Source organism: Ursus arctos, unplaced genomic scaffold (assembly GCF_023065955.2).
Source record: "Ursus arctos isolate Adak ecotype North America unplaced genomic scaffold, UrsArc2.0 scaffold_34, whole genome shotgun sequence".
Taxonomy (NCBI): Eukaryota; Metazoa; Chordata; class Mammalia; order Carnivora; family Ursidae; genus Ursus; species Ursus arctos.
Window position 1 is genome coordinate 30,271,673 of NW_026623030.1, and position 24,755 is coordinate 30,296,427.

General features: G+C 53.6%; 1 protein-coding gene across 1 annotated transcript in view; it reads left to right on the forward strand.

Moving 5' to 3' along the window:
* The window catches only part of SFSWAP (splicing factor SWAP), a 69,235-nt gene that overhangs the window by 41,951 nt on the left and 2,529 nt on the right, over nucleotides 1-24,755 (forward strand). The window contains 3 exon segments of the mRNA XM_026514668.4: nucleotides 823-1,013; nucleotides 9,889-10,154; nucleotides 15,872-15,997. Coding sequence (XP_026370453.2) covers nucleotides 823-1,013; nucleotides 9,889-10,154; nucleotides 15,872-15,997 — 583 coding nt within the window.

Below are 24,755 nucleotides of genomic sequence, written 5' to 3' on the forward strand. Positions count from 1 at the left end.
GGCCCTGGCGCTCGGACCACAGCCTGGGGGCGAGCGCTCAGCCTGTGCTCCCGGGCCGGGTCTGTACCAAACAAGGAGATGCCCTTTTGTGGGGCGCTGTGCCCACAGAGCCATCAGACCCTTCAAGGTGACGCAGGCCCAGGCTGGGTCCCGGCCCGGCCCCTGGCTGCCCCGGCACCACCAGCAGTGTTTGTGCGGGCGCCCCCCCAGCCACCCTCCCCCCCCCCCCGCCCCCCAGAGCACATCGTGTTCTGTGCTGACGTAGTTATTAACCGTGGCGTCCGCAGCTTCTGTCTGTTCCCCCCGGGTCTGTGCGCTGCTTTCTCTGTGCGCACACGCTGGAGCGGCATTGACGGAGGGATACCTTACTCAGACCTGGCTCGGGCGCAGTTGCCCGCCCCCGGCAGGCTCGGCTCTGGGCACGTGCGTCTGAACCCGCACCGACTGCCGTAAACTGAGCGGCGTGCCCGACCGTTCCGAGTACACTCCCTTGTCGGGGTTGAGCGCTTGGGGCATGTGGTGCTGGGCGCCATTCTGGGGGTCACCGTGGTTCCAGCTCTCTCTGCTGTGGAATCCTATCAACCTTCTGACTTTGATTCTGAAGGCGAAATATTAGAATACTAATAATAAGCATTTTGTGAACTGATTCTCCCAAAATTCAGTTTGCCTGATTTGTTTATCCTGAAATTTGGGTCACGGTCATCTTTTAGAAAACTGCATTGTATTTCCTGACCCTTCTGTTGCCTGTGAAAATTAAGATAGCAGGGTATTTATGAAATACCGCGTGTTCTAAACCCCGCTTTCTTCTGTTTACTCCTTAAGCAAAGCAAAAGCTGGAGGACCGGCTCGCAGCTGCTGCCCGAGAGAAGCTGGCCCAGGCATCCAAGGAGTCGAAGGAGAAGCAGCTCCAAGCAGAACGTAAAAGGAAAGCAGCTTTATTTTTACAAACCTTAAAAAATCCTCTGCCAGAAGCGGAAGTCGGGAAAGTTGAGGAAAATGCTTTCGGTGTGGAGGTAAGTTAAGGCCCACATCAGCAGTGCAGGTACAAGCAGGTGAGTGCAGGTCTCCAGCCCCGAGGGGGCCCGGGAGCGTGTGCTCCAAACTCCCATCAGAGCAGCGGCGGCCGGTGCCGGGTGCGGTCTCCCACACTCGGACCTCTCACCCCGGGCCGGGAACCTCTGCGCCCGCGAGCGCACGAGGCCACTGGGGGGCTTCCCTGGGAGGGACGTGCGTCCGCCTGGGGACACACTCGGCCGGAGCACTGACAGCTCGGGTCCATGTCAACATCAGTACTTGAATTCACGGAAAAGTCAGACATGGTCACGGCCGTGACCAGCCCTCCACGTGTCTCCTCCCCTCCCCCGGTCGGGACCCCACGCTGTCTTGGAGCGGCCCTTCCCGGTGAGGTAGAAGACGCCCTGTGCTCTTTCGCTTGGATCGCGTGCATGTCTCTGAGAGTCTAGGGCCGTGACTCAAAACGCATTTGGACTGCGCGTAGCCGCCGGGTGTATTTCTTTTCTGAGGAAGACCTCGCTCGGAGTTCCGGGCTCCCACTTCCTGCTGCCGGCCAAGCGCGCTGTCTCCCGTCAGGAGTCAGTCTGGGGCTCAGTCAGGGAGAGGCAGAGGCCGACATGCCTCCACGGGGACAGCTGTGGCTCGTGGGGGGCTTGGAGGGGGCCGCGTGCGTGTCCCGCGTTGTCGTGATGCCGTGTGCGCGGGTGGAAGGGGTAGCTCACGGACATCTGCATAAGGAGCTGTTTTAGCCCATTACGTTACACGGTCGCATCTGAATTTCCCGACAACACCGTCTGAGTGAAAACTCGGTCACAGCCAGAATTATTCATCCTTCATACGCAGTTTTCCCCAGTCTGCTGTGTTGCCTCCTCACGGCTACCAGAATTATCTCCCTGTAAACACAGCTAGGCTTCAGCTCGGGCTCTTTTCCTGTTTAGGCATGGATGGCGTCTCCCCACCTTTCTTGTTTTCAGGCTTGCGTTTGGAATCCATAATACATAGACACGAGTGTTGATGCTTCTTGTTCAAATCACTGGGTCAGTCTTCTGTGTATCTAGTGGGAGAGATCGTAACTTCTAAACTATTTCAGCAAAAACGTAATGGTAGGAGCAGGTGGTCATAATGTCTTTAGTTGCTTTGAAACAAAAATACTGTAATTACATTGGCAGTTGTCATAAATGAGATTCAACTTGGAAGTATTTTAGCGTCAAGCAGCTTCTGGAGACAGCTTACCCTGCCTTCATGGGCGGTTTTGTGCTCACTTCACTCGCAGGGGCCTGGAGAGCTGCTGGGGCATGGCCCCCCAGGTCTGCGTGAGCAGCTGTGTGCGGGGCAGGGTAGGGACACCCCTCAGAAGGCCTGGCTCAAAACCTGGCAGGATCTTGCAGTAGCTCACCTGCTTTGACTTTGATTACGGCGGGGCGTGCACGTGATGCAGACCGTTCACGTGCAAGGGAGAGGCGCAGATGAGGAAGCAGGCTTCCCTTCTCCTGTGTTCTGGTTTCACAATTCCTATGGAATTGCATAAAATAAACACACGCACAACTTGTCATTTTAACCCTTTCTAAGCACACTGTTCAGTGGCACTGAGTGCACTCCCGTCACGTGCCACGTCACCACCCTCCACCTCCAGCGTGAGACTGCCCCAGGAACCACTGGGTGGGGGGCCCCTGGCACCCACGCCGTCCGTCTCCGTCAGCCTGGCTGCTCTCAGGGCCTCGTGGAGGTGGAGTATTAGTTCTTCTGGGACCAGCTTGTGTCACCTGTCACAATGTCGTTTTTTTAAGCTGAATCATGCTCCATTGTATGTGAATACTGCATTTCTCATGTATTCTTAAGGGAAAACAATCTATTTCTATGTGTATATTCAAGTATCACAATCCTAGGGCCACACCCTGTGCGTTACTGTGGTTTGTCGGGCTTTTTGCCTCCCGCAGAGCTCTTTCCTGTGCCACCGTTGGGCTTGTGCTTGGTTAGTATTTATGGGATGAGTGACTGCTGCCAGCCCTTAAGTTGACCCAGTCTGCGGTGGAAGTGCAGACCGCCCCCGGGTCTTCCCGCTGCAACCGTGCTCCCGTGTCTGGGGCACTCACTCAGTGAGCGGAGCCGTAGGGTGAATGCCTGACCGTGGAAATGCTTTTTAAATTTCAGGCACTGCTAAGTGAGCCCCTAACGCGATTGTGGCAATTTTTGTCTCTCTCCAGGGGTCTGAAAGTACCCTGCCGGTACTGGCTGTCAGCAGCCTCTGACTCTTGTCAGTCTGACAGGCGGAAACATGCGTCTGTTTGGTCCGCTTACATATTTTAACTGTCCTGATACGGAGTGATTTTTTATGGGCCGCGTGGCGTCCTGGCCTCTGCCCCCCGAGGGCTGCCTCTGTAGCCTCCCCTCATGTCCTCCTGGCTGCCGACCTGACTCTTGTGATGGCCTTTTGTGACCAGTGTCACCGATGGTTTTCCTCTTTGCCCACCGCAGCCCGCCCCACTTGGTAGCTGAACGCGACACAGGTCACCAAATCCCTCACCTCTCCGCTCATTTCAAAGGCCACTGCAGTACACACCCCGTTCCACGTGCACCTTGCCACCCTCTGTGCCCCCGCCGACCTGCGTGTCAGGAGAGGGGCCCTTCCGTAATCAGGTACAGCCTCACGTCACGTCGTGGAGCGTGTGTATCGACATGGACACCTACAGTCAGTACGTTGCTGAGCAGCGTGTAAGATACGGAAAAGCACGTACATTAGTGTACACGGAAATCCACATGCACGTCTCGTTTTGGGTGTGTTCTTGATTCAGGATGAAGAGAAACCAGCAGTTTTAAATTTGAGCCCCTTTGAGTTATTACATGATTGTTTGCACAGTAACAGCACATTTCAGGACACCCTTTAGATGCCAGCTGTTTGTTCAAGTTAATGGTTCTGCCAAGTGTATGGGCTCAGCAAGAGTTTGCAAGGAGATGAAAACAAAACTCAACCTGTGTTGAGCCTCTGTTGTATTCAAGGCACCGGGACACTTTGAAAGATGAATGAGGAGCCCGTTTCTTACCCGGTGACTACCCAGTCGTACTTGTCCGCCAGGACTGTCTTGCAGCGCACAGAGCAGCTGAGCACGTGAGCGTGTGGGTGATGCCTGGGCCTCCAGGAGGCAGAGGCATCTAGGCAGGGCTTGAGGAACCTCGGTCATGCTGAGGGGTGACCACGTAGGGAGGGCCCTCCAGGGCCAAAGACCCCCACGTGGTGGAGGTGGGCAACAGCGATTAGCGCAGCCCCTAGCGTCTGCAGGAGAAGGCACGGTTGGGGTGGCGGTGCAGCAGCGGGATCAGAGTGGGACACTGACGAGGAAGAGCATTTCCATGGGAAGACCGTGCGGTGGCCGCTGTGTCGGGTGGGAGGGCCGGCGAGAGCACGCTGCATGCACGTAGATGACCGGGTGAGGCCGAGCGCCCATGCGGCGGAACGTCCAGAGAACGGCATGGGCGCTCGGCCGCTCGCTGGTGGATCGCTTCAGGAGACACGCCATGGGGGACAGGGGACTGACGGGCAGTACACAGAGATCTGAATATGCAGTGTTGTTTTTTTTAAAGATTTTATTTATTTATTTATTTATTTGACACAGGGAGAGTGAGTACAATTAGGGGGAGCGGCAGGCAGAGGAAGGAGCAGGGTCCCCGCTGAGCAGGGAGCCCAATAGGGGACTTGATCCCAGGACCCTGAGATCGTGACCCGAGCCGAAGGCAGACGCTCAACCGACTGAGCCCCCCAGGGGTCCCCTGAACGTGTAGTTTTAGAGGATGTGTTTCAAAGTCTGAAATGTCAAATTCATAGTAAAATCTTGAGATTTATGCATGATTATCCCATTTTTATAGTTGACGTAGTGTTATTTCACAAATGAGATTATGTTTTAAAGTACATAAGTTTATCTGCTTCTGAGCAATTCATTTTCCCATAGCAAGACTAGTAGTTGTGAGTTCTGTGCTAATTTGTTGGCAAATACTTTGTTGTGATCAAAGGACTGACTAGTGTCATTTCACAGTGTCCCTAAACTGGGGGCAGTAAGTTTTTAAATACTCTCATAATTTTCCCAAAGTTCCTCCTTGAATTCTCCCCAGTGCCACTCAGACCAACCCGTGCCCTCTCCTTCCCCGTGGTAGTGTGTGCTTTGATCATTTTTGCTGGAATATTAATATTCCATCCCAGAAAGGCAACTCTGCTCGTTGGGTGGTGGTCGGCACGCGCACCTGTGGCCATGCCTCCTGCAGGCCGTTCCATTAGCCTCTTGTTGACCGCGGGCACAGAGGGCTCGGCCAGGCACCTTCAGAACCACAGTGGGGAGCTGTGGAGCCGCGGGCAGGCTCTGTCTTCCGGGTTACTTGCATGTGCCGTTCAAGTTAGTGAGACGCCAGTTAAGCCAGAAATAGCGTTTATGCACAGAGGTGTTTTCAAGGTATGCACTGTCCGATATGGTAGCCACCAGCCACCCATGGTCATTTAAATTTAACTTGATAAAGATTAAATAGAGGGCGTCTGGGGGGCTCAGTTGGTCGAGCGTCTGCCTACAGCTCAGGTCATGATCTCAGCCCTGTATTGGGCTCCCTGCTCAGGGGGAGGAAGTCTGCTTCTCCCTCTGCCCTGCCCCTCCCCCCGCTCGCACTCTGTCTCTGTCTCTCTCAAATAAATGGATAAAACCTTTAAAAAAATTAAATGAAATTCGAAATCCGGGTCCTTAGTCATACTGGCCACATTTCAGGTGCCCAGGAGGCACACGTGGCCAATAACTAAGTGCCGTGGACAGACAGGAGGCACGGAAGACTTCCTTTGTTGCCGCCATTACAGAGTAAATAGCTAGTTGGATGCTGAGCTTATATTCTAGTAGTTTGAACGTCCGGCTTGCTGTACCAGCCAGGCTTTGATTGCGCGGGTGAGAAACCAGCCCCACTGCCCCCACGCGGTTTAAACAGAACCAGTAGGGAGTGGGGCTCACGTTCTGAGTTGTGAGGGTGGTGCAGCCTATTCAGGGCTCAAGATGTCTCAAGGGTTCGTCTCCAGCACAGCATCCCCTGGCTGGCTGCATCCTCAGCCCCTGACTGCCCTCATCGCCCACTCAGACCTAAATCCTGGACAGCTCGACTAGGCTCATGTGCGTCTCCCTCAAGGTGGCACGACGACCAGAGAGGTGCAGTGTTGTGGTCTGTCTCCTGCTCAGGTATAGTGAGCTTCTGGAATTCATGGATTGAGGGACAGAAAGGCCGTTGCCCACACAGCCAGTATTTGTACAAGTGGGGCAGCAAGTGTCCACTGCACCTGTCCAAACATCTTGCTTACATTTTCCTGAAGCAGTTTTATGGCCCAAGTCATTATTATGCGTCCACAAGAAACACTTCCCTCGGTGCTCCTTGAATTCCCTCGTCCTGTCTCTCTGTGTAGCAGGAATCCCTTCAGGGTCGTTGGACAGGCCGGTATGCATAGCTGTCCCTGCGCAAGTGATGGGAGCACCCCTGCAAGGCCTTGGGGCACCCTGCCCCTGTGTTTGTGTGGCCAGAGCCCCAGGGTTGCACCTGGAGCTTGCGAAGCACATCTTCCCACCGCTGTCCTGTCCATGCAGAACGGGCATGACCCGGAAATCTCTCCGGGCGGTGCGTCTTTGAGCTCGGTGCCAGCACTTGCTCATGGGGAGGCACAGCCTGCATAAGGGTCATGACCGAGCCTGCCCTTCCCCTGCAGAACATGGCTCATCGCCTGCCCTGGCGTGGCGACTGGGCTGTGGGAGGGTCCAGATGTGTCTGCCTTCCCGAGTGAGCGGAGCGGCTCCGCTTCAGAAGTGACAGCCGGGGGGGGGGGGGGGCACGCGCCCTGGGACTAGCTGTTGGGCCGCAATGACTGGGCAGGTGGTATCTGTTACCCTTTATTTTTTTGTTCTCAAGTCCAATTGCCTGATTTTTAAATATCCTCTTGGTACGTGTAAGCTGAGGTCATCACAGTGAATCATCTTAATTCAGTCGGGGAAAGGTCCCCGCAGTTGCTGATTTTCACTTTGTGAACGATAATCATTTTATTAGAATAAGTAGACCCTATGACTCTATTACAAGTTCTGTTTTGAAAATGTTGTTTTGAATACCCATGTCCTCGAGTGGAGGCACGGCGAGGTATCACTAACGACAGGCAGTAGTTGGGATAAAGGCAGAGAAACAATACGAAGTTTGGAGATGGGAGTTCCCAGGTTGGCAGTAAAAGTGTGGATAGAAACTCAGCCCGTGGGGGCGCCTGGGTGGCACAGCAGTTAAGCGTCTGCCTTCGGCTCAGGGCGTGATCCCGGCGTTGTGGGATCGAGCCCCACATCGGGCTCTTCTGCTGTGAGCCTGCTTCCTCTCCCACTCCCCCTGCTTGTGTTCCCTCTCTCGCTGACTGTCTCTCTTTCTGTTGAATAAATAAATAAAAATCTTTAAAAAAAAAAAAAGAAAAACTCAGCCCATGAACCGCCGTGCGCCCTCCGTGTCTCAGGCTGGCCTGCAGCTCTTTCCCGGGTGCCCGATGACCCGAGCACCTTGGGGCGTCACTGGTGAGTGCCGTGGGTCTGTCCCGTGTGGAGGGACAGAGGGAGAGTCAGAGAGAGACGGCAGCCCTGGGCGTCTCTGCACTCACCCCAGAGCAGGTCAGGGTGGAGAGTCCATCTGGGTCTCCCTGGAGGTCTTGGGCCTGGTCTCAGGAAGGACCCCCGGTGGCTCTGGCTGCCCTCCTCCGCCTATGGTGCCGGCACCCACTCGGCTTTCACATGGGCCCCGCGCCCCATCACGGGTGCCAGGTGCCGGTTTCGTCCCCAGCTTCGGTCTCATCTTTCTTGCAGTGTGCCCCTAATTTCTTAGGAGTTTTAAAAGCTGCCCCGCGCTGATGTTCCTGCCACGCAGCCGCGGAGTTGTCCCTCAGTCGGCACACTGGGGCTATGCCTGCGGCATGACACGGGCCGGCCAGCCTCCCCTTCTCCAGCCTCCAGTGCCCCAGAGCTCCTGTGCTCAGAGTGTCGTGTAACGTGTGTGCTCACGGACGGGTCTTGACCAGTGCCAGAGCTCCAGTGGCTGTTCCCAGACGACGAGGGCGGGTTCTTGTCTGGGGTTGAGATGGGCGCCCTGAGCCAGTTGAGGCCGAGCCTTAGAGACGAGCTCGCAGCACTGCCGCCGCGGAGGCTGAGGAGTGAGGACCAGAGGGCGCCACACGAGGTCTCTGCCCTCCTCCCGCCGGCTCCCGTACTGAGTTACCGCGGGGGGAAGAAACCGCTTCGGACAGGGCGCTCTGGGGACAGGGCGTGGTGTTCTTGAGCTTCTCAGCCCTGCTGCCTTGCACAGTGTGCCCCCTTTGGGCCTCCGCTCACGGGGGCAGATGGAAGGGAGTGCCTCGAACGTCACCGGCGGGGGAGGGGACAAGGCTGAGGGGTGAGCGTGGCTTTAGCAGGAAGCGCTGGCCTCTCGTCCAGTGGGCCTTGTCCACGTGAACCACAGGGACCCAAGGAGAGGACGGGAGCAGTTGCAGGATTTGGGGGCCCTGCCCCACAGGCATGGCCCCCCCAGGCTCAGCACCTGCCTCAAGTTGTTCCCAGTGTCCCAGCTGCGTCCTCGGAGGCACACGAGGCTAAAATGCAGAGTCACGGTGTGTCTCGTGGTCCGTGTGGTGTTCAGTTAGAGCAAATTGAGGAATGACCTTTCTCAGGGTCCCGGGGCGAGGCAGCACGTGGGCTGGTGTGCAGGGTTCGGGTTTGGGTGGGTTTGGGCTTGTTTTGTTTTTGTGAACTAATTTTTTTTACACTGTGACGGGGACAATGTCAGTGTGAGTGGACGTCGGATTACCGCCTCATTTTTAAAGGCTGAGCGCTGTTTGACTGTCCGGGAGCGCCACGTGGGAACCAGCGCCCCGAGGGTCTTTGGGTGGTTTGCAGGTCATGGTTGCTCCAGAGTGGTATAGCGTGGGGCCTGGGGCGTGCAGCGTGCACGCTCGGCTGAATGCTCTTCAGAAGAAATTGCTGAAACTGGCATTGCCCTGGATGATGTCACATCTGATGGGCCTGCTGCCCCCCCCCCCCCGCGCCCCCGGCCGCCTCTTGGTCTGCATGTTGGCGTTCCCTCGTGGGGATTCAGGGAGCGCATCCCCTCTCCCTCTGTTTCCCGTGGATGAAGGGTTTATGTTGAGCAGTGTGTTGAGTGCAGGACTGTGTGAGTCAGCACGTGCAGACTGGCCTGTGCCGTGGGGTTCCCTGGGTAAGGATTGCCGTGCGAACTGTGTTTTCCATGGTGTTGCTGAGACGTGACTGGCGCATTGTGCGTGTGAGGTCCGCGGCGTGATCGCGGACGTGTGTTGCGAAGTGACGGCCACGGTGGGTTAGTTAACATCCATCAACTCGCACAGACACCGGAAGGAAGGGGGGTTTTTCTTCTGGCAGAGTTCTTAAAGTCAAAGGGGACTCTTTTTTAGTTCAGGTCTTTTTTAAAAATCATTTTCAGATGGGTGTAGAGATTCATAAAAGCCTAACGCTGGAGGTTTGAGAATCTGTCAGTGGAAAATCACAATTATTTATGAAGGAGCAAGCACGGCTTTTTTCCTAACACGGGGTCCTTGCTACCGTGTTCCCTTGATGAGATGGAGCGCTACCGCTGGGGCCGGTGAACGAGCAGCGTCTGGGGAAATTGTCGCATATACTCCTGGCATCTGCGGAGCCGCAACTTCCCTGGAGACACCAGGGCGATATCTTAGAGCCATAGAAGGAGACGTGGTCCTTTCTAAGAGGTGTTGGTGCACTAAGTGGTGTGAAGGCCCCAAAGTTGACAGTGTTATGTCTGCATTTCAAAATGTCCTACTTGCCCTCTTAACATCCCGATGTCTGCATCTGTCCCCAGGAAGCCAGTACCGTGCCCTGTCCTCTACTGGCTGGAGGGAGACCTCTGCCCGCTTCAGATGCTAAACCCACAGAAGGGCCTTCCAGCAAAAGTAAAGACCCACCGAGGGAAGAAGAGAAGGAGAGGAAGAAGAAAAAGCACAAAAAGCGGTCTCGCACAAGGTCGCGCTCCCCCAAGTATCACTCGTCCTCCAAATCCAGGCCCAGGTCCCACTCGAAAGCAAAGCACTGTCTCCCCAGTGCCTATCGGACGGCACGGCGCTCCAGGTGGGTTCACAGGGCGCCCGTGGCGCGGGGCCCTCCTCCCCCAGAGCGGCAGGGCCGGCAGGGGTGAGCTCAGGCCTCGTGAGAGCTCACCTACGGATACAGCTTGCAGACCCAAATGACATCTTCTCAGGTTTTCTTTGAGTTTAATTTCTGAAGCTCATCAGCTATGGTCAGCTTTTTAAAAAGTAGATTTATATAAATGACAACAGGTTTGTTCAGTGTGTAAAACTCACAGGGGTGGGTGTCTTGTTTGTGTGGCCTTTCCTGTGCTGCTTGCCCCCGTGTGTGTGTTGTGATGGGGGCTCGGCGCAGCTCCTCCTGCACGGCGTCCACGCGAACGGGCCCGTCTCTTCCCTCCGTAAGAGGCTCTCTCAACCGCTAGGTTCGAGAAAGTGGATGAAGATTTCAGGCCACAAACATGGCCCTTAAAGGGTCACGGAATTCACTGCTCAGTGAAGCAGTTTAATTTTGTTTTAAGTAACTGGCTTGCAGGGACTTTGAAAAGCAGACGTCTGGTTAAGCCTTCATCATGCCTTGTGACCTGTTACTCAGTGTTGAGTGGACTCTGCTTGCTTTCTCTTTGGCACAACACTTGGGCTCCTGGGATCTCATTTTTCCTCTGTAATTGATGCTGGTTCTCCTTTCCCTGGGAAAGCGTAGATGCCTTGTACTTTCTCTGTTGAAAACACATTCGCCTCTGATTATGTCCCTATTTTTACCCAGACTGGACCTCAAAGGCTTGACAAGTATTTACACTTCCTTGTCAACAGTGAAATTGGATTTCCTCCATGTAAATACATAAGATCCTTGGCTGTCTGCAATTTTAATTGTTTAAAAGTGCCATCATGACACACACACACCCCACACAGACACACAGGTGCACACTCGCAGATACCAGACACACACCCACACATCTTGCTGTTTTTTAATTAAATGAACAACTTCGCTGATAGAATTTCAATTTTTGGAAGCTCCCAGGAATTTGTATGTAAATGTCAAAATGTTTTAAAGTTTCTTTTTTGAGAGAGTTTTTTATGATACTATATAGTGGACATAAGTCCCGTAGGCCCACACCAGCCCTCTGAGCGATAACGTGCCCAGTAAATTGTGGCCTGTCATCCTTCATCACAGGGCGTGGACAAGAGAGAGCGTAATTCACTCCTAATCCTTAGTCTGGGGGACTGGCAGAGTGAAAGCTCCTCACGTCTAGTGTGAGCTGTGAGTTCTGCCCTGACATCGGGTGTTCGGCAGGTACAGTGTGAAGTGTAGCCTGGCCCTGCTGTGAGACGGCTGATGCGCCCGCCACGCGCGTCTCCCCAGCTTGTTCTGTCCACAGCTGGAATGCTCGTCTGACGCTTAGAATTTTAAGATTCTAGGTTTTATGTGCTTTCTATTGACTATAATAAAGTAAGTCATTTTATATGTTATTTTAATACTTTTTTTAAGGTTTTATTTATATGAGAGAGAGAGAGAGAACACAAGCAGGGGGGAGAGGCAGAGGGAGAGGGAAAGAGATTCCCAGGCAGGCTCCACACCCAGCGCAGAGCTCCATCTCACAACCCCCAGACCATGACCTGAGCTGACTCAGCCACCCAAGCGCTCCTAAATAATTGTTTCAGAGAAGGTTTACAGTTACATACTTTATATACGGGTACATTTCATATGGTTCTGTATGCTCAGTGTGACAAGTGCAAGAAGCAAAATCCTGATCCTTAGTGTGTAACCTTGAGTTACAAGAAAAAATTAAGTTAAAAATTTTCTGTGTTTTAGTTCTGCGATGGCAGACTGCCAGCTTCAGCTTAATTTGACCCACAGTTAAAATTACCTGTCACCGGAGCTGAGTTTTTCATGCCTCTTGAGCTGTTTCGGTCCCAGTGGCTGAGTATCTCCGTGATCCTTTTGCTGACTGTAGGTATGTGGGCTCACTTCGCAGTTCACGGAAGCAGTCAGATCCTCCGGTACCTGATTTTGCAATTCTTGTAGGATATCAAGGCAAAGTGGAGCTTCATTATAAAATATTAAAAGTTATATCATGACACAAAACCTTCGAAGTGTTTGGTATTCCAGGATGTTTTGCCTTGAAAAATTGTATGTGACAACAATGCTTTTTGAAGCCAGACCCCCCACACTCGGGGCCTGGGGCTGAGAGGAAGGACCAGCTGTCCCACAGCCCGGGGACCGCTCAGAGCAGCTGGTGGCTCCTGCCGGTCGCCGTGGGAGTCCTGCCTCAGCTTGCGGCTGAGAACGGTGTGCCTGCTTTGTTTGAGAATGCCGCGTGTTTTCCCGGGCTTTCTCAGTCCGGGCTCTGCCAGCGCTGATAACTCCGGGGGTCCCAGTGGGTTTACACTGCAGCGGGTTTAAATCAAGAGAGGTTGGTGTTCTCAGTAAATGAATTTGGATGTGTGAAAAATACTTCAGTTGTAGCCAAATCTTGAAGTTGCTAAAGATATTGTCATTTTTCTTTAACTGTCTTTTCAGATAACATTACCCATTACAGTAATGTCTACATAGGACCTATCAGACTTGTTTCTGACACACGATTTAATCGATTGTTTTTAAAAGACTCCTGGCAACTCCAAGTAAAATGCACATTTGTCAATATTTGTTCTCGCAGGGTTCTGTGGTTGAAACGTAGTTTCTTTTTCCTATTAAATTACTGAAGTGCTTTGTAAGACGTAGAAAGTTAGGGTTAGAACACCCTTTTCTGCAGAAGTGATCTCCGTGTGAAGATAGTGATGTTCGCATGTCTGAGGTCTGAGTACCCAGTTTGTCCGAAGTGTAGGTGACTCTGGGTCTCCAGAGGCGACCCAGTCATATCTTTGGTTTCGGAAATCAGTATGTTGCTTCTTAGAAAGTGCATAGTGCTTGGTGTGTTTTAAATCAACATTAATTAAAGTGTAAGACTTTTTTTCTCTGCTTTTTATTTTCTTAGGGTGTTTTTGAGGATTTATTTATTTACTCGAGAGGGTGCACACGAAGGCGGGGAGGGGCAAAGGGAGAGGGAGAGAAACTCAGGCAGACTCCCCACTGAGCACAGACCCCCAGTGCGGGGCTCGATCCCCCGACCCTGCGGTCAGGACCTGAGCCGAAATCAGGAGTCGGAGGCTCAACCGACCGAGCCGCCAGGCGCCCCCTCTGTTTTCCATTTTTGTCTCACTAGGTTCTCTGCTGTAAATGGAACGCAGTTCTCAGGCCATTCGTGTATTGCCTAAAAACTCAGCTTCAATAGTTTAGGTCTTTTTAAAGTCTTGGAAGACTCTTAAAACTTGAAATTAAGTTTTCTTTAAGGACGTTGGAGAAGATCACCTTTGGTGTTTGTTTCATTGGCTTCTCCGTGTTTAAGTTCTACCTGGAGCCCCCCTGAGTAGGACTCTGTCCCCCGTCTTGCAGTATTGGGGCAGGGTCTGCACAGTCCCCCGCTCGCTCCCTGGAGACTTCTGCTTGGGGAGGAGCTGGGGATTAGAATGACGTTGTCTAAGTCACAGGTAACATTCAAAAACCGCTTAAGCCGGCAAAACTGGGGTAATGACAGTCATTCCTGTAACCTCCTCATCCTGCATAGGATCCCTAAGAGGTGACGCCCAGCGCGTAGCGTGCGGGTGAGGGCCAGCTGCTCTCGCTCTGTGGAGCCGACCCCGACCCAGCAGACGCCCTCAGGCTGTCGGGAAGAGACACTGCAGGGACAGCCAGCCCCTTGGGAGCCCAGCAGGAGTGCTCGGCTCCTCAGGCCGGTGAGCGCCAGACCTGCTGCCCCAGCCCGCCAGGTGCTGCTCCGGAGCCCTGCGGGGCAGGGACAGAGGGGCAAGCCAGTGGTTAAACGGAGGAAAGCAGCTCTTTGCAGACAGCACCGCCATTCCGATAAAAAGGCTCATTCTGCCGTTACTTGAAAGCAGACTGTTATGAGTATTCAAGAAAAAGTACCGGAGTCGCATCATGCAGATGACGTACTTCTAGAATGGAACTCCTGTTCCTCGCCTGTGTCGTGGTGGCAGTATTAACCACCTCATTAACGGAATAAAACATCAGTTCTTCTTAATTAAAATAAAACCTCAGTATTGTCTGGGGAAGCTGACTTCCCCCAGGACTGAGTGGGCTGCTTTCCCAGACGACTTCAGATCTACGGGGGACAGAGACCTCCAACAGTTACTGCAGAGTGGTACTGTATCGGAGTTCGAATTTGTAGGCACTAAAAACTAATGCACGTTTCCTGATTCCCGTGTGTTTGTTCCCCGAGTAAACATTCCACGGGGGTAGAGGTCTGGTTACACACAGCTTTCTCCGGGGCTTTGGTGCCACCCCGACCGGCACTCCGAGTTCTCAGTGCGAAGTGTGTGCCTCCGTGTCGCAGGCCCCAGCCTCCCCGGGGACTCCCGAGCCCAGAACGCAGCAGGGCCGCTCGCCAGGGCGGGAGCACAGACCTTGGCAGCGGTCGGCAGCTTTTCCCGCCGACAGAGTTGACTCCCAGAGCTCTCTGGAGGGGAAACCTGGTAAAATGTCAACGTGTCTGACTGCCCTCGCCCTTGTAATTTGTTACCTAAATCTTGGGAAGGGTCTGGGAAAAAACTGTCCCCACCATTTTGTGCCGGGACACAGCGGTGCTGGAGAAGACTGAGCCGCTGACAGTCTACCTGGAGCACGTTCTTGCTGCGGCCGGTCTTTTTCAGGAGTGACTCAGGGTTTTCTCTGTGACACAGGAGCGTGGAATGTGGTGATAAGCTGGTGTTTGGAACAACAGTTGTGTGTTATGGGGGGAGGGGTATTGTAATTAAAATGATTCAGTGTAGAATGTTTTATGGCAAAATCAAACTGCTCCTTATATTATTTTTGAATGGGTTGTCATAGAAACAGAACAAAAAGAAATTGTTTTTTTGTCCAGATTTCTGCTTACTCTACATCTTCCTGAAACAGTAATTTCACTGAATGAACAGAAAGAAGAATCCTAAACCCATCATTACAGAACCCTCCTTGGAGGGCCTTGACCCCCCGGTGGGTGACGGTCTGGAGTTGGTGGCGCTGCGAGCGCTGCCGTCATGAGTGGACCAGGTCACCTCGTAGATGGAGCGAGTGTCTCCAGGAACATGAGAAGGAAGAATGAAATATTTTAACGCAAGGGTTTAATCCAGAGAATCCCCTAAACATGCATTATCATGAGAGGCGGCGTGCTCCGAAGCGAGCTGCTGGGCCGGTTCGTTGCTCACACCGAGCAGCCGCACGATGGGTGTGAACGAGAGAGGCTTCGAGGCCGTGGCTCTGATGCTCTCTTCCTGTCGCCAGTATTCAGAACAAATAGGAACAGCTCACTTGAATGTCACTGCTTTTGCTTATGTGATTTTGATGGAGACGTCCGTGAGCCGAAAATGGTCGAAGGCGGTAAAGTGCAGAGGCAAACGGCAGGACGGGAGATCGCGGGCTGAGTTAGCCGTCCGTCACCTGTCGGACCCGGAGCGGGGAGACTTGGTGCCGCGGAGCACCGGGGCCGGCCTGACGCGTGCACACTGCTCGGGTTGAGCGGCGGCGGCGTGACGGGTGTTCTGGTCTGGGAGCGGACTCTCTGTCTCTGCGTCTGTGTCTGGATTCAGTTCTGTCAGTAGAGCAGGAAGGCCGGGGGGGCTCCGGAAGGACACCCGCAGACCCAGACAAGGCCAGTCACTGCCTCAGCATAGAAGGGATCGCCTGCCGGCCACACAGACTAAAATGCCTCGTCTTCCTCTGCGCAGGTCACGATCCCGGTCCCCTCGGAGGAGAGCACACTCCCCCGAGAGACGGAGGGAAGAAAGGAGCGTCCCCACTGCCTACCGGATGAGTAACAGCCCAGGCGTCAGCAGGAAGCGGACCCGGTCCAGGTAGGCCTCTGAGTTCGTAGACAGTCTGTGCTGGCTGCGAACATTTATACGGACGGCTGGGGACAAGCAGGGGAGCCGGCCCTCGGCAGACACTCAGCCCATAGTAGCTTTTTCATTACTCCTGGAGCTGACAGCCCTGGGAGCTCCGTGTCTCTGGGGTCAGGGCAGCGTGGAGCAGTACCCAGCACCAGCCCCCGAGTCCAGCTACCCCGCTGGACCCCCACACACAGGTGGAAGGAAATGAGAAGCTCGAGTCCCGAGTGAATCCCTGCCACTGCCCAGGTAGCAGGTGCTGTGGGCAGGGCCACAGTCTTTGCAGGGCCTAAGAGCAGAGAGAGCTCCAACCTCTGACCCCTTGACACCTGTCTTGGTTGTGGAGAGCTAGAGAGACCAGCTCCCATGTCCATTATGGTAGCCCTCTCATCCATGACGCCTGGCCCCCAGGCCTCTGCTTCCCGGCCAGCCAGCGTCCTCAGCCCCTCCAGGGAGAGAACACCAAGGCACCACACTAAAAGTCCTGGCACCCTGCCCACAAGACAGGACACGTCTGGGCCATCTGGGCCTCTCTGGGGCCTGCTGCCCTCCCCTCCAACCCAGGGAGCGTGGTGGTGGACAGGGCTGCTGGTGAGTGTTTCCGTCTTGGCCACAGGGCACTGAGAATCATGCTGCATGGGTGGTGCCACCCAACGGCTTCACATCCCTTAGCCTCTTTGTTTCTGTTCTCCCCAGAAGGGAGGGGCTCTCACTTGGCCCCTGCACAGGAGTTAGCCCAAGCCCTGCCTCTGGTAGGTGGGCAAAGAGCATCGTTCTCCCCGTGACGGAGGTGCCCAGGGGAGGCAGCTGGGTTGTGTGTGTCTTTGCTTGGGTTTTGTAACTGCTGCCAAGTATGTGCAAGTCGGGACCCTTGGGGTTCCCGAGCCTCCCAGACGACACACCTGAGTGACAGGCGTCAGGAGCCCAGCCGTCACCGGGTCCTGCCTGTCTGAAGGACGTGGGCCGAGCAGCCTGCGGGTACCCTTCCCAGCAGGGTTCGTAGCAACAGCAGCTCTGGAAAGACGTTCCTAACAGGGAAAATATGCCTGCAATCCAGCGAGATCTGTGATAGCTCTGTTCACTGGTAAAATGTGATCTTTCTCTCAAAGCAGCAGGGTCCGCAAAGGAGCTGTAAGGCTGGCCGAGCCAACAGGTGTGCTCGCCGTGCAGGCTGACTGTGCGTGCTCACGGCCTGGGCCCTAGTCGTCCACGTGAGGCTCCCGCCGCTGGGCCAGGACAGCGTGATGGAGACCCAAGTCCACTTACACTGTAGTCCTTGAGCAAGTCATTATTTAACATTTGAAATTCATCGTCACCTTCGCTGTATGTAAAGGGCATGGTCTAAAATTAATTCTTGGAACAAAAGATCTCTCCCCACAGAAGCTTTCTTGCTTTGCCCTCAGATTAACCTTTGCATTGAAGGAGCCGTCTTGGGGGAAGGTGGTGGTTATATTAGGAATCTTGAGAACTTGTGTGATCGCTGGAGCTTTAATGAGTTGAACAAAGCAAGCGAAGGCTCAGCCGACCGCAGAGCCTCACGACCTGGCCGAGCGGGTGGGATCACCCTGTGCGCCCGACCCTGGGCAGTGGGTAGCTGTGCTGGGTCCGATGGGGCCAGGAGAGGACATGTGTGCAGTCGCTGGTCCAGGCGTGTGAACCCAGCAATCAGACCCCGTGCCCTGCAGCCTTCCACGCAGAACAGCACGGGGCTGCTGCTTTCACGCGGCGGCCAATTCACCCACCAGAGCCGAAGGATCGTTTCTACAAGCTGATCCTTGAGTGCGCCCCTTTCACTGACTTCTCGTTTTAAAATTTTTTTAGTTTACTAGACGGTTTTACGCTTACTTCTTGAAAATAGTACAGGGAACGTGCATATGCCTGTAAGTGCCAGCTCAATCCAGCAGGGGCAGCATGTTTCCATCTGGCCATCCCTCTCTGCCCTCCATCCCTCTCTGCTGCCCTCGCCCCTGTGTCTGTGCCTTGGTTGGACTTGTCTTACTAAGTGCCCGCGGCCGGGTTCGTGTGAAACATTTTGGCAGGAGCACGACAAAGGTGATATGTCACTGCCCTTGGTGTCACACCAGGTGTCTGTCTGTCCTGCTGTCAGTGATGCACAGGCCATGGGGCGGTGGCTCCATGGCTCAGCACGGACGCCCCGTTGGCCTTACCATCTGCTGAAGCTGAATTGCTTCTCACATTGGTGATGGCAGAATGGTGACTTTCAGGTTCTGTCTCTCCTTCTCTAAAGAAGACACACGCCCTTTGTTTTGGCGTCACCCTGGACTTTGGGTTTTGGGGTTTTGTTTCTCCGTCCGTGGTGCACAATCCATCGGCAGTGTTAACTCTGATGGCGACATCCGTTCCACATTTGGCCTTGTTGTTCTTGAAGCACATTGTTGCTTTTTGGCCCGAAATATTCCAGGCTTTGCTGGTGTTTTCCCTGCCCCAGCACTGGGGTCAGCTGTTTGTCCAGGGAACCTTGGTTCCTGTCACTGAGTTTCTGGAGATCACAATATGATGGTATTGAGCATTTTTTAAAGAGTAGAATCCATGCAAGTGTTTGGCCACGTCCTACCAGAGCACAGCTCAGCAGGATGCCCTGTTGTTCCGTTACAGTAAATAGTACGGGATTGGTTGCAGTAGTTTGCCATTGAACACCTTTTGCTTAGCGCTGTGCCAGGCGCAGCGTGAATGTCAAGTGAATGGATGGGAACGTGCCTCCATTACAGACTTGTACTGAGTGTTACCCAGCCACGGTAGACTGTCCGTCACACACGTGTGTCTTCATTCCCTCGGGCAGCCACTAGAAAGAAAAAGGAGCTAAAAGCCAAGAGAGGACATAGGCAGAACCTTAAAAATGCTTTATTAACTGAAAAGAAAGCAGAGGGGCGCTTAGGGGGCTCAGTCAGTGAAGCGTCTGCCTTCACTTCAGGTCATGATCTCAGGGTCCTGGGATCCAGCCCCGCGTCGGGCTCCCTGCTCAGCGGGGCGTCTGCTTCTTCCTCTGCCTCTGCCCCACCCTGCCCCCCGCTCATGCTTGCACTCTTTCTCCCTCTCTCTCAAATGAATAAATAAAATCTTGAAAGAAAAGAAAGCAGAAAAGTGGGGGAAGGGGAGGAAAGAGTGAACGCACAACAGAAATCAAGAGGACTGCAGACTCAGTGTAACCCTCACATGTTGAATGTGAGCAGATAAAGAACTAACGGTGGGGCAGGGCGTTCAGACCGCGTTAAAAGAAAACCAATGCTGAGTTGCTTATAGAGAGGTTTTCAGAGCACAAGTAGGTTAAAAGTTAAAAGATGGGGAAAGAGGAGCATGCAGTGTTCAGAGCAGAGAGGCGGGGTGTCTGTGCCATCAGGAGGTGCTGCGGAGAAGGGCCAGCCTCGCGTGGACACGGCGTCTCGGGCAGGCCCCAGGGAAAGCACTTTGAGGGCCTTGCAGCAGGCACGCCTGGAGGGCGCAGTCCATTGAGCGTCTGTTGATTTCGGCTCAGGTCCTGATCTCCCAGGGTCATGAGATGGAGCCCCACATCGGGCTCCGGGCCAGGCGCGGAGTCGGCTTGTGATTCTCTCTCTCCCTCTGCCCCTCCCCTCGTCGTGTGCACCTGCTCTGTCTCTCTCTCAAAAAAAGTAAGAAGAAGGGGTGCCTGGGTGGCTCAGTCAGTTCAGCCGTCTGCCTTCTGCTCGGGTCATGGTCTCGGGGTCCTGGGATCCCCGAGATCCCTGCTCAGCGGGGAGTCTGCCTCTCCCTCTGCCTGCTGCTCCCCCTGCTTGTGTGCGTGCGTGCACTTTCTCTCTCTCATGAATAAATAAAGTTTAAACAAAAAACAGTAAGAATAAATAAATAAAATACTTGAAGCAACACTGAGAACTGGGGACAGGCAGACAACCAGACCGCGTGGACACGGAAACCGTACACAGCCACTGCGCTGGCGCAGAAGCCCCAGAAGACTCCGATGGTGGAGAGTATGTTCCCTACCATGTGGCAGCGAGTCTAAAAACCTATAAAAGGATATCTGGAAAATCCCCAAATATCGGGAAGTTAACACATTTTTAAATTACCCATAGGTCAAAGACAAAATCGCAAGGGAAAGAGGAAATATTTTTAAATGAATGACAGTGAAAATGTAACATAGCCAAATCAGTGGCGTGCTGGTTTGCCTAGGAGGAAGTTAGTAGCTTTAAATGTTTGTATCAGGGAAGAAGAAAGCTCTAAAAATAATGATCTAATCTTCTATCTTAAGCTAGAAAAAGAACAAATTAAACCCAATGTAGGTAGAAGCAAGGAAATAATGAAGGTAAGATCAGAAATCAGGAAAATACAAAAGCAAATAATCTTAAAATGTGTGTGGAACAAACGATCCCAATTAGCCAAAGCAATCAGGAAAAAAACCCTGGTGGCATCACAGTGCTGGACTTCGACTACATTACAGGGCTGCAGTCATCAAGACAGCATGGTACTGGCTCAAAAACAGACACATGAATCCGTGGAACAGAAGAGAGAACCCAGAAATGGACCCTCAACTCCACGGTCAACTAATCTTCGACAAAGCTTAGACTATCCAGTGGGAAAATGACAGTCTCTTCCATAAATAGAAGTGTGCTGGGAAAATGGGAGAGCCACACGCAGAAGAATGAAACTGGACCACTTTCTTACACCATACACAAACAAACTCAAAATGGATGAAAAGACCTCAGTGTGAGACAGGAATCCATCAGAACCCTAGAGGAGAACACAGGCAGCAACCTCTGTGACCTCGGCCACAGCAACTTCTTGCTAGACACGTCTCCAAAGGCAAGGGAAACAAAGGCAAAGATAAACTACTGAGACTTCATCAAGATAAAAAGCTTTTGCACAGTGAAGGAAACAGTCAACAAAACCAAAAGACAGCAGACAGAATGGGAGGAGATATTTGCAAATGTCTTACCAGGTAAAGGGCTAGCATCCATAATCTATAAAGAACGTATCAACCTCAACACCCCAAGAACAAATAATCCAGTCAAGAAATGGGCAGAAGACATGAACAGACATGTCTCCAGAGCAGGCATACAAATGGCCAACAGACACGTGAAAAAATGCTCCACGTCACTCGGCATCAGAGAAATACAGATCGAAACCCCTCTGAGATCCCACCTCACACCAGTCAGAACGGCTAAAATTAACAAGTCAGGAAACGACCGAGGTTGGCGAGGGTGAGGAGGAAGGGGAACCTTCCTACACTGTTGGTGGGAATGCAAGCTGGTGCAGCTATTCTGGAAAACAGTGTGGAGCTTTCTCAAACAGTTAAAAATACAACTACCCTACGACCCAGCAATTGCACTACTAGGTATTTACCCCAAAGATAAAGATGTAGTGATCTGAAGGGGCACCTGCACCCCAATGTTCATAGCAGCCACGTCCACAACAGCCAAAATGTGGAAAGAGCCCAGATGTCCACTGACAGATGAATGGATAAAGATGATGTGGTTCATATATACAATGGACTATTACTCAGACATCAGAAAGGAATGAAATCTTGCAATTTTGCAGCGACATGGATGGAACTACAGGGTATTACGCTAGTGAAATAGAGAAAGACAGTTATCATATGATTTCCCTCATATGTGGAGTTATAGAAACAAAACAGACCCACAGATACAGAGAACAGACTGGTGGTTGCTGCGGGGGCACAGGAATGAAGGAGTCCTGGGAACGAAAGGCCTAGCATAGGGAGTCCAGTCAGAGGTGTCGGTGACAGATGGCAGGTGCACTTGTGAGCACAGCGTCACACACTCGTGCAGTCACTGTGGTAGCCGGGAACTACTGTGTGTCATCTGTACTTGGCTTTTTTTTTTTAAAGGGGGGGGAAGAAAATAGAAAACTAACAGTAGAACTAAAAGATGGTTCTTGAAAAATAATCAAAAATCAGTGTCTTCATTTAGGTTGATCAAGAATGGAAGAGCCTGTAGACAGTAAAAGGAAAGTAAGGGAATTTTTTTCTAGTTAATTTGACAACTTGGGTGAAATGGACAAATTCCTTGAAAGATAGAAGTGAGCACACTGACAGCAGAAGAAATAGAAAATCCAAGTAGCTTTTCTGCCAAAGCATTTACGTATCATTTAAAACCACAGAAGTCCAGGCCCCAGATGGCTGTCATCGTGAAACTGTAACAAATGTTCAGGGGAGACGAGAGAACAGTTCATAGACCGTCTGGAAAGGACTCGGAACACTTAGCAGCTCGTGACGTGAGGCTCCGCGGCCGTGGCTCCTGAAGATGCGGGTTGGCGGGTGTGGGCGTGTCAGGAGGGGTGTGCGCACTGCGGAGGGGTGTGCGTGCAGAGGGGCGCATGTGTTCGCAAACTGAAACGCTCAAGAACACAAGTGCAGAGACCCTACAGAGGGTCCTGTGATCTGCGCCCAGCAGCGTCGGACAAGGAGACGCGTCCCGACCAAGTGGATCTGTCTCAGGACTGAAGTTCATTAACGTCCACAAGCAGCCCTTGTAATTCACCGTATTCACAGAGTAAATGAGGACAATCCCAGGACATCCCAGCAGGTGCAGGAGAGCTGTTTGACACGCTTTTCACCTGTTCACTAAAAAGGAAACCAGGAGACACAGAGCCCTGAGCAAAGGGAGTGGAAGGAAGCATCTGGCGGTGATGGGGCACGCTTGCCGCCCCCCAGGCCAGCAGCTGGGTGGCCCAGACACTAGGGCGAGAACGGGGGAAAGGCATAAAGACTGGAAAAGAAGTGCTTCCTGCCACGTTCCAGCCTGGAACAGTTGGGAAGGTGACGCGTAACCGTATCCGAGTAACAAGCTACTTACGGGTAGATGACTTCTCTACACCGAAAGCCACAAACATTTCCAAGAAGAATTCTAAGAACCTTAAAGACACAGCCCACGTGCGTGGATGGGAGGTCAGTGTCCCTCAGGTTTCTTCTCCCCGAAGTGACCTGGCCACACCGCACCGCCCCGGGACTCCATGGCGTTTTGTAGAAACGGGCAAACGGAAACTCTGGTCTGTGCAGAAACACGGAGGACCTGGACTAGCCACAACGGTCTCGCGGAAGAACGGGGTTGGAGGACGCTTACTGCCAGTTCCAGACTCACGGGGAGCCACCAGGTAAGACCGTGAGCGGACGCCCTGAAATGGCGAGGATGCCGAGCAGTCGGGGAGGAAAGTTTTGCCGCGAAACTCGCGCCAGCAGCCGGCTGTCCGAACGGAAGAAAAGACGCGTGTTCTGCAGGCACACGGCTGACCTCCGGGAGGGTCACAGAGTCCCCGCTGAAGGCCCCGCGGGTGCGGAAAACCCCACCAGAAGGTAGGAGAGTGGGGAGCGTGAGTGCGCTGACCTTCACTGAGTCACAGCGAAGAGCGTGAGTAGACGGGCCGCACGCCAGGAACACTCACGGTGTGTCTCCGACAAGGGCCCCATGTCGCTTCCAGACAGAAACAGCCTGACTGAGGAGCAGGCAGGTGACTCCAAAGACAGTTCATGAAACAGTCCACGGACGTAGGACACGGACACAGCCTCTGAAGTGCAGCCGAGCGCGCTAGCCTCTGTCAGGTTCAGCACGGCTGGCGACGGGGGCCGCGGGGTGGCTTCCGAGACGCCGAGCACCGGCTCCGCCACCCCGTGGTCCGTCGCGCTGTTCACCCACCAGGAACATTTGACCACAGAAGCACCTGAGTTGTCATTGCCGCAGTGGGCGACAGCGCACACGTCTGTTCCTGGGAGAGAGCACACGTGTGCTGGCGGGTCGCACGCGCTGATGCTTCGGCAGCAGAAAGAAGTAGACCGGGACGTGGCTTGTGGACGAGCGACAGGAGCCAGACACAGGAGTGTGGCACTGTGTGATTCTGCGTCCGTGACGTTTTCATCGATGGGACGGAAATCAGAGCAACGGTTACCTGTGATGGTGGGAAGGGGGTCCACATGACCGGAGGCAGCAGGGACAGAACTTTCTAGAAAGATGGGTGGTGCCTGATCGCGGGAGGAGTGTGGGTGTCACGGTGTCGGCGCTCGCCATCAGCATCTGACAGCACTTACGATTGTCGTGTTTCTATGAGGTGCAGCTCAGTTGTTTCTAGAGGAATGAATCACTGAATTCCTGAAGCGAATGCTGAGGCAGTTTGTCGTGTGACGCGCTGTGTTCAGACTGAGCCGGGATGGCTCACCTGCCGTTCCCCCGTTCACGTGGGCAGCCAGGGACTCCGCCGGGCTTGGACTGTTGTCACGCGCTACGGAACATTTCTGTGACTTTGCTGCTTTCTCTGAAATGTTTACAGACAAAACCGCACACACGCTTTGCAGCTCAGAAAGCACGTGTGTGGTGCGGCTTCCACGTCTGTGTGTCCAGTACAGGGCGCAGCGTCTCCATCCCTGGACCCCTTCTCCCTGCTGGCCGAGCGGGAGCTGCCAGGCTGCACCCCGCGGGCCGGCTCCTTGTTACCACGGCGGAGGCGGGGCGCCCGAGCCGCTCCAGAGTATCCGATGGCTCCATCAGTGCGCACGTGTGCCTTTGCGCGAGAGCACGGGGGGGGGGGGGGGGGCAGGGCGAGCGGGCGTGTGGACAGGCCCTGGGTGTCCGCGGATCGGGAAGGATCTGTGAGCCGCTCTGCATCTCAGAGGCGCCAAGCAGAGTGGGCTGTGCAGGGCTGGCCGTGGACGTCGAGCTCCGTGAAGACACGCAGACTCCCGCCGGTGTGAGGTCCCGTCACCCACGGGACCCACATGGGTACA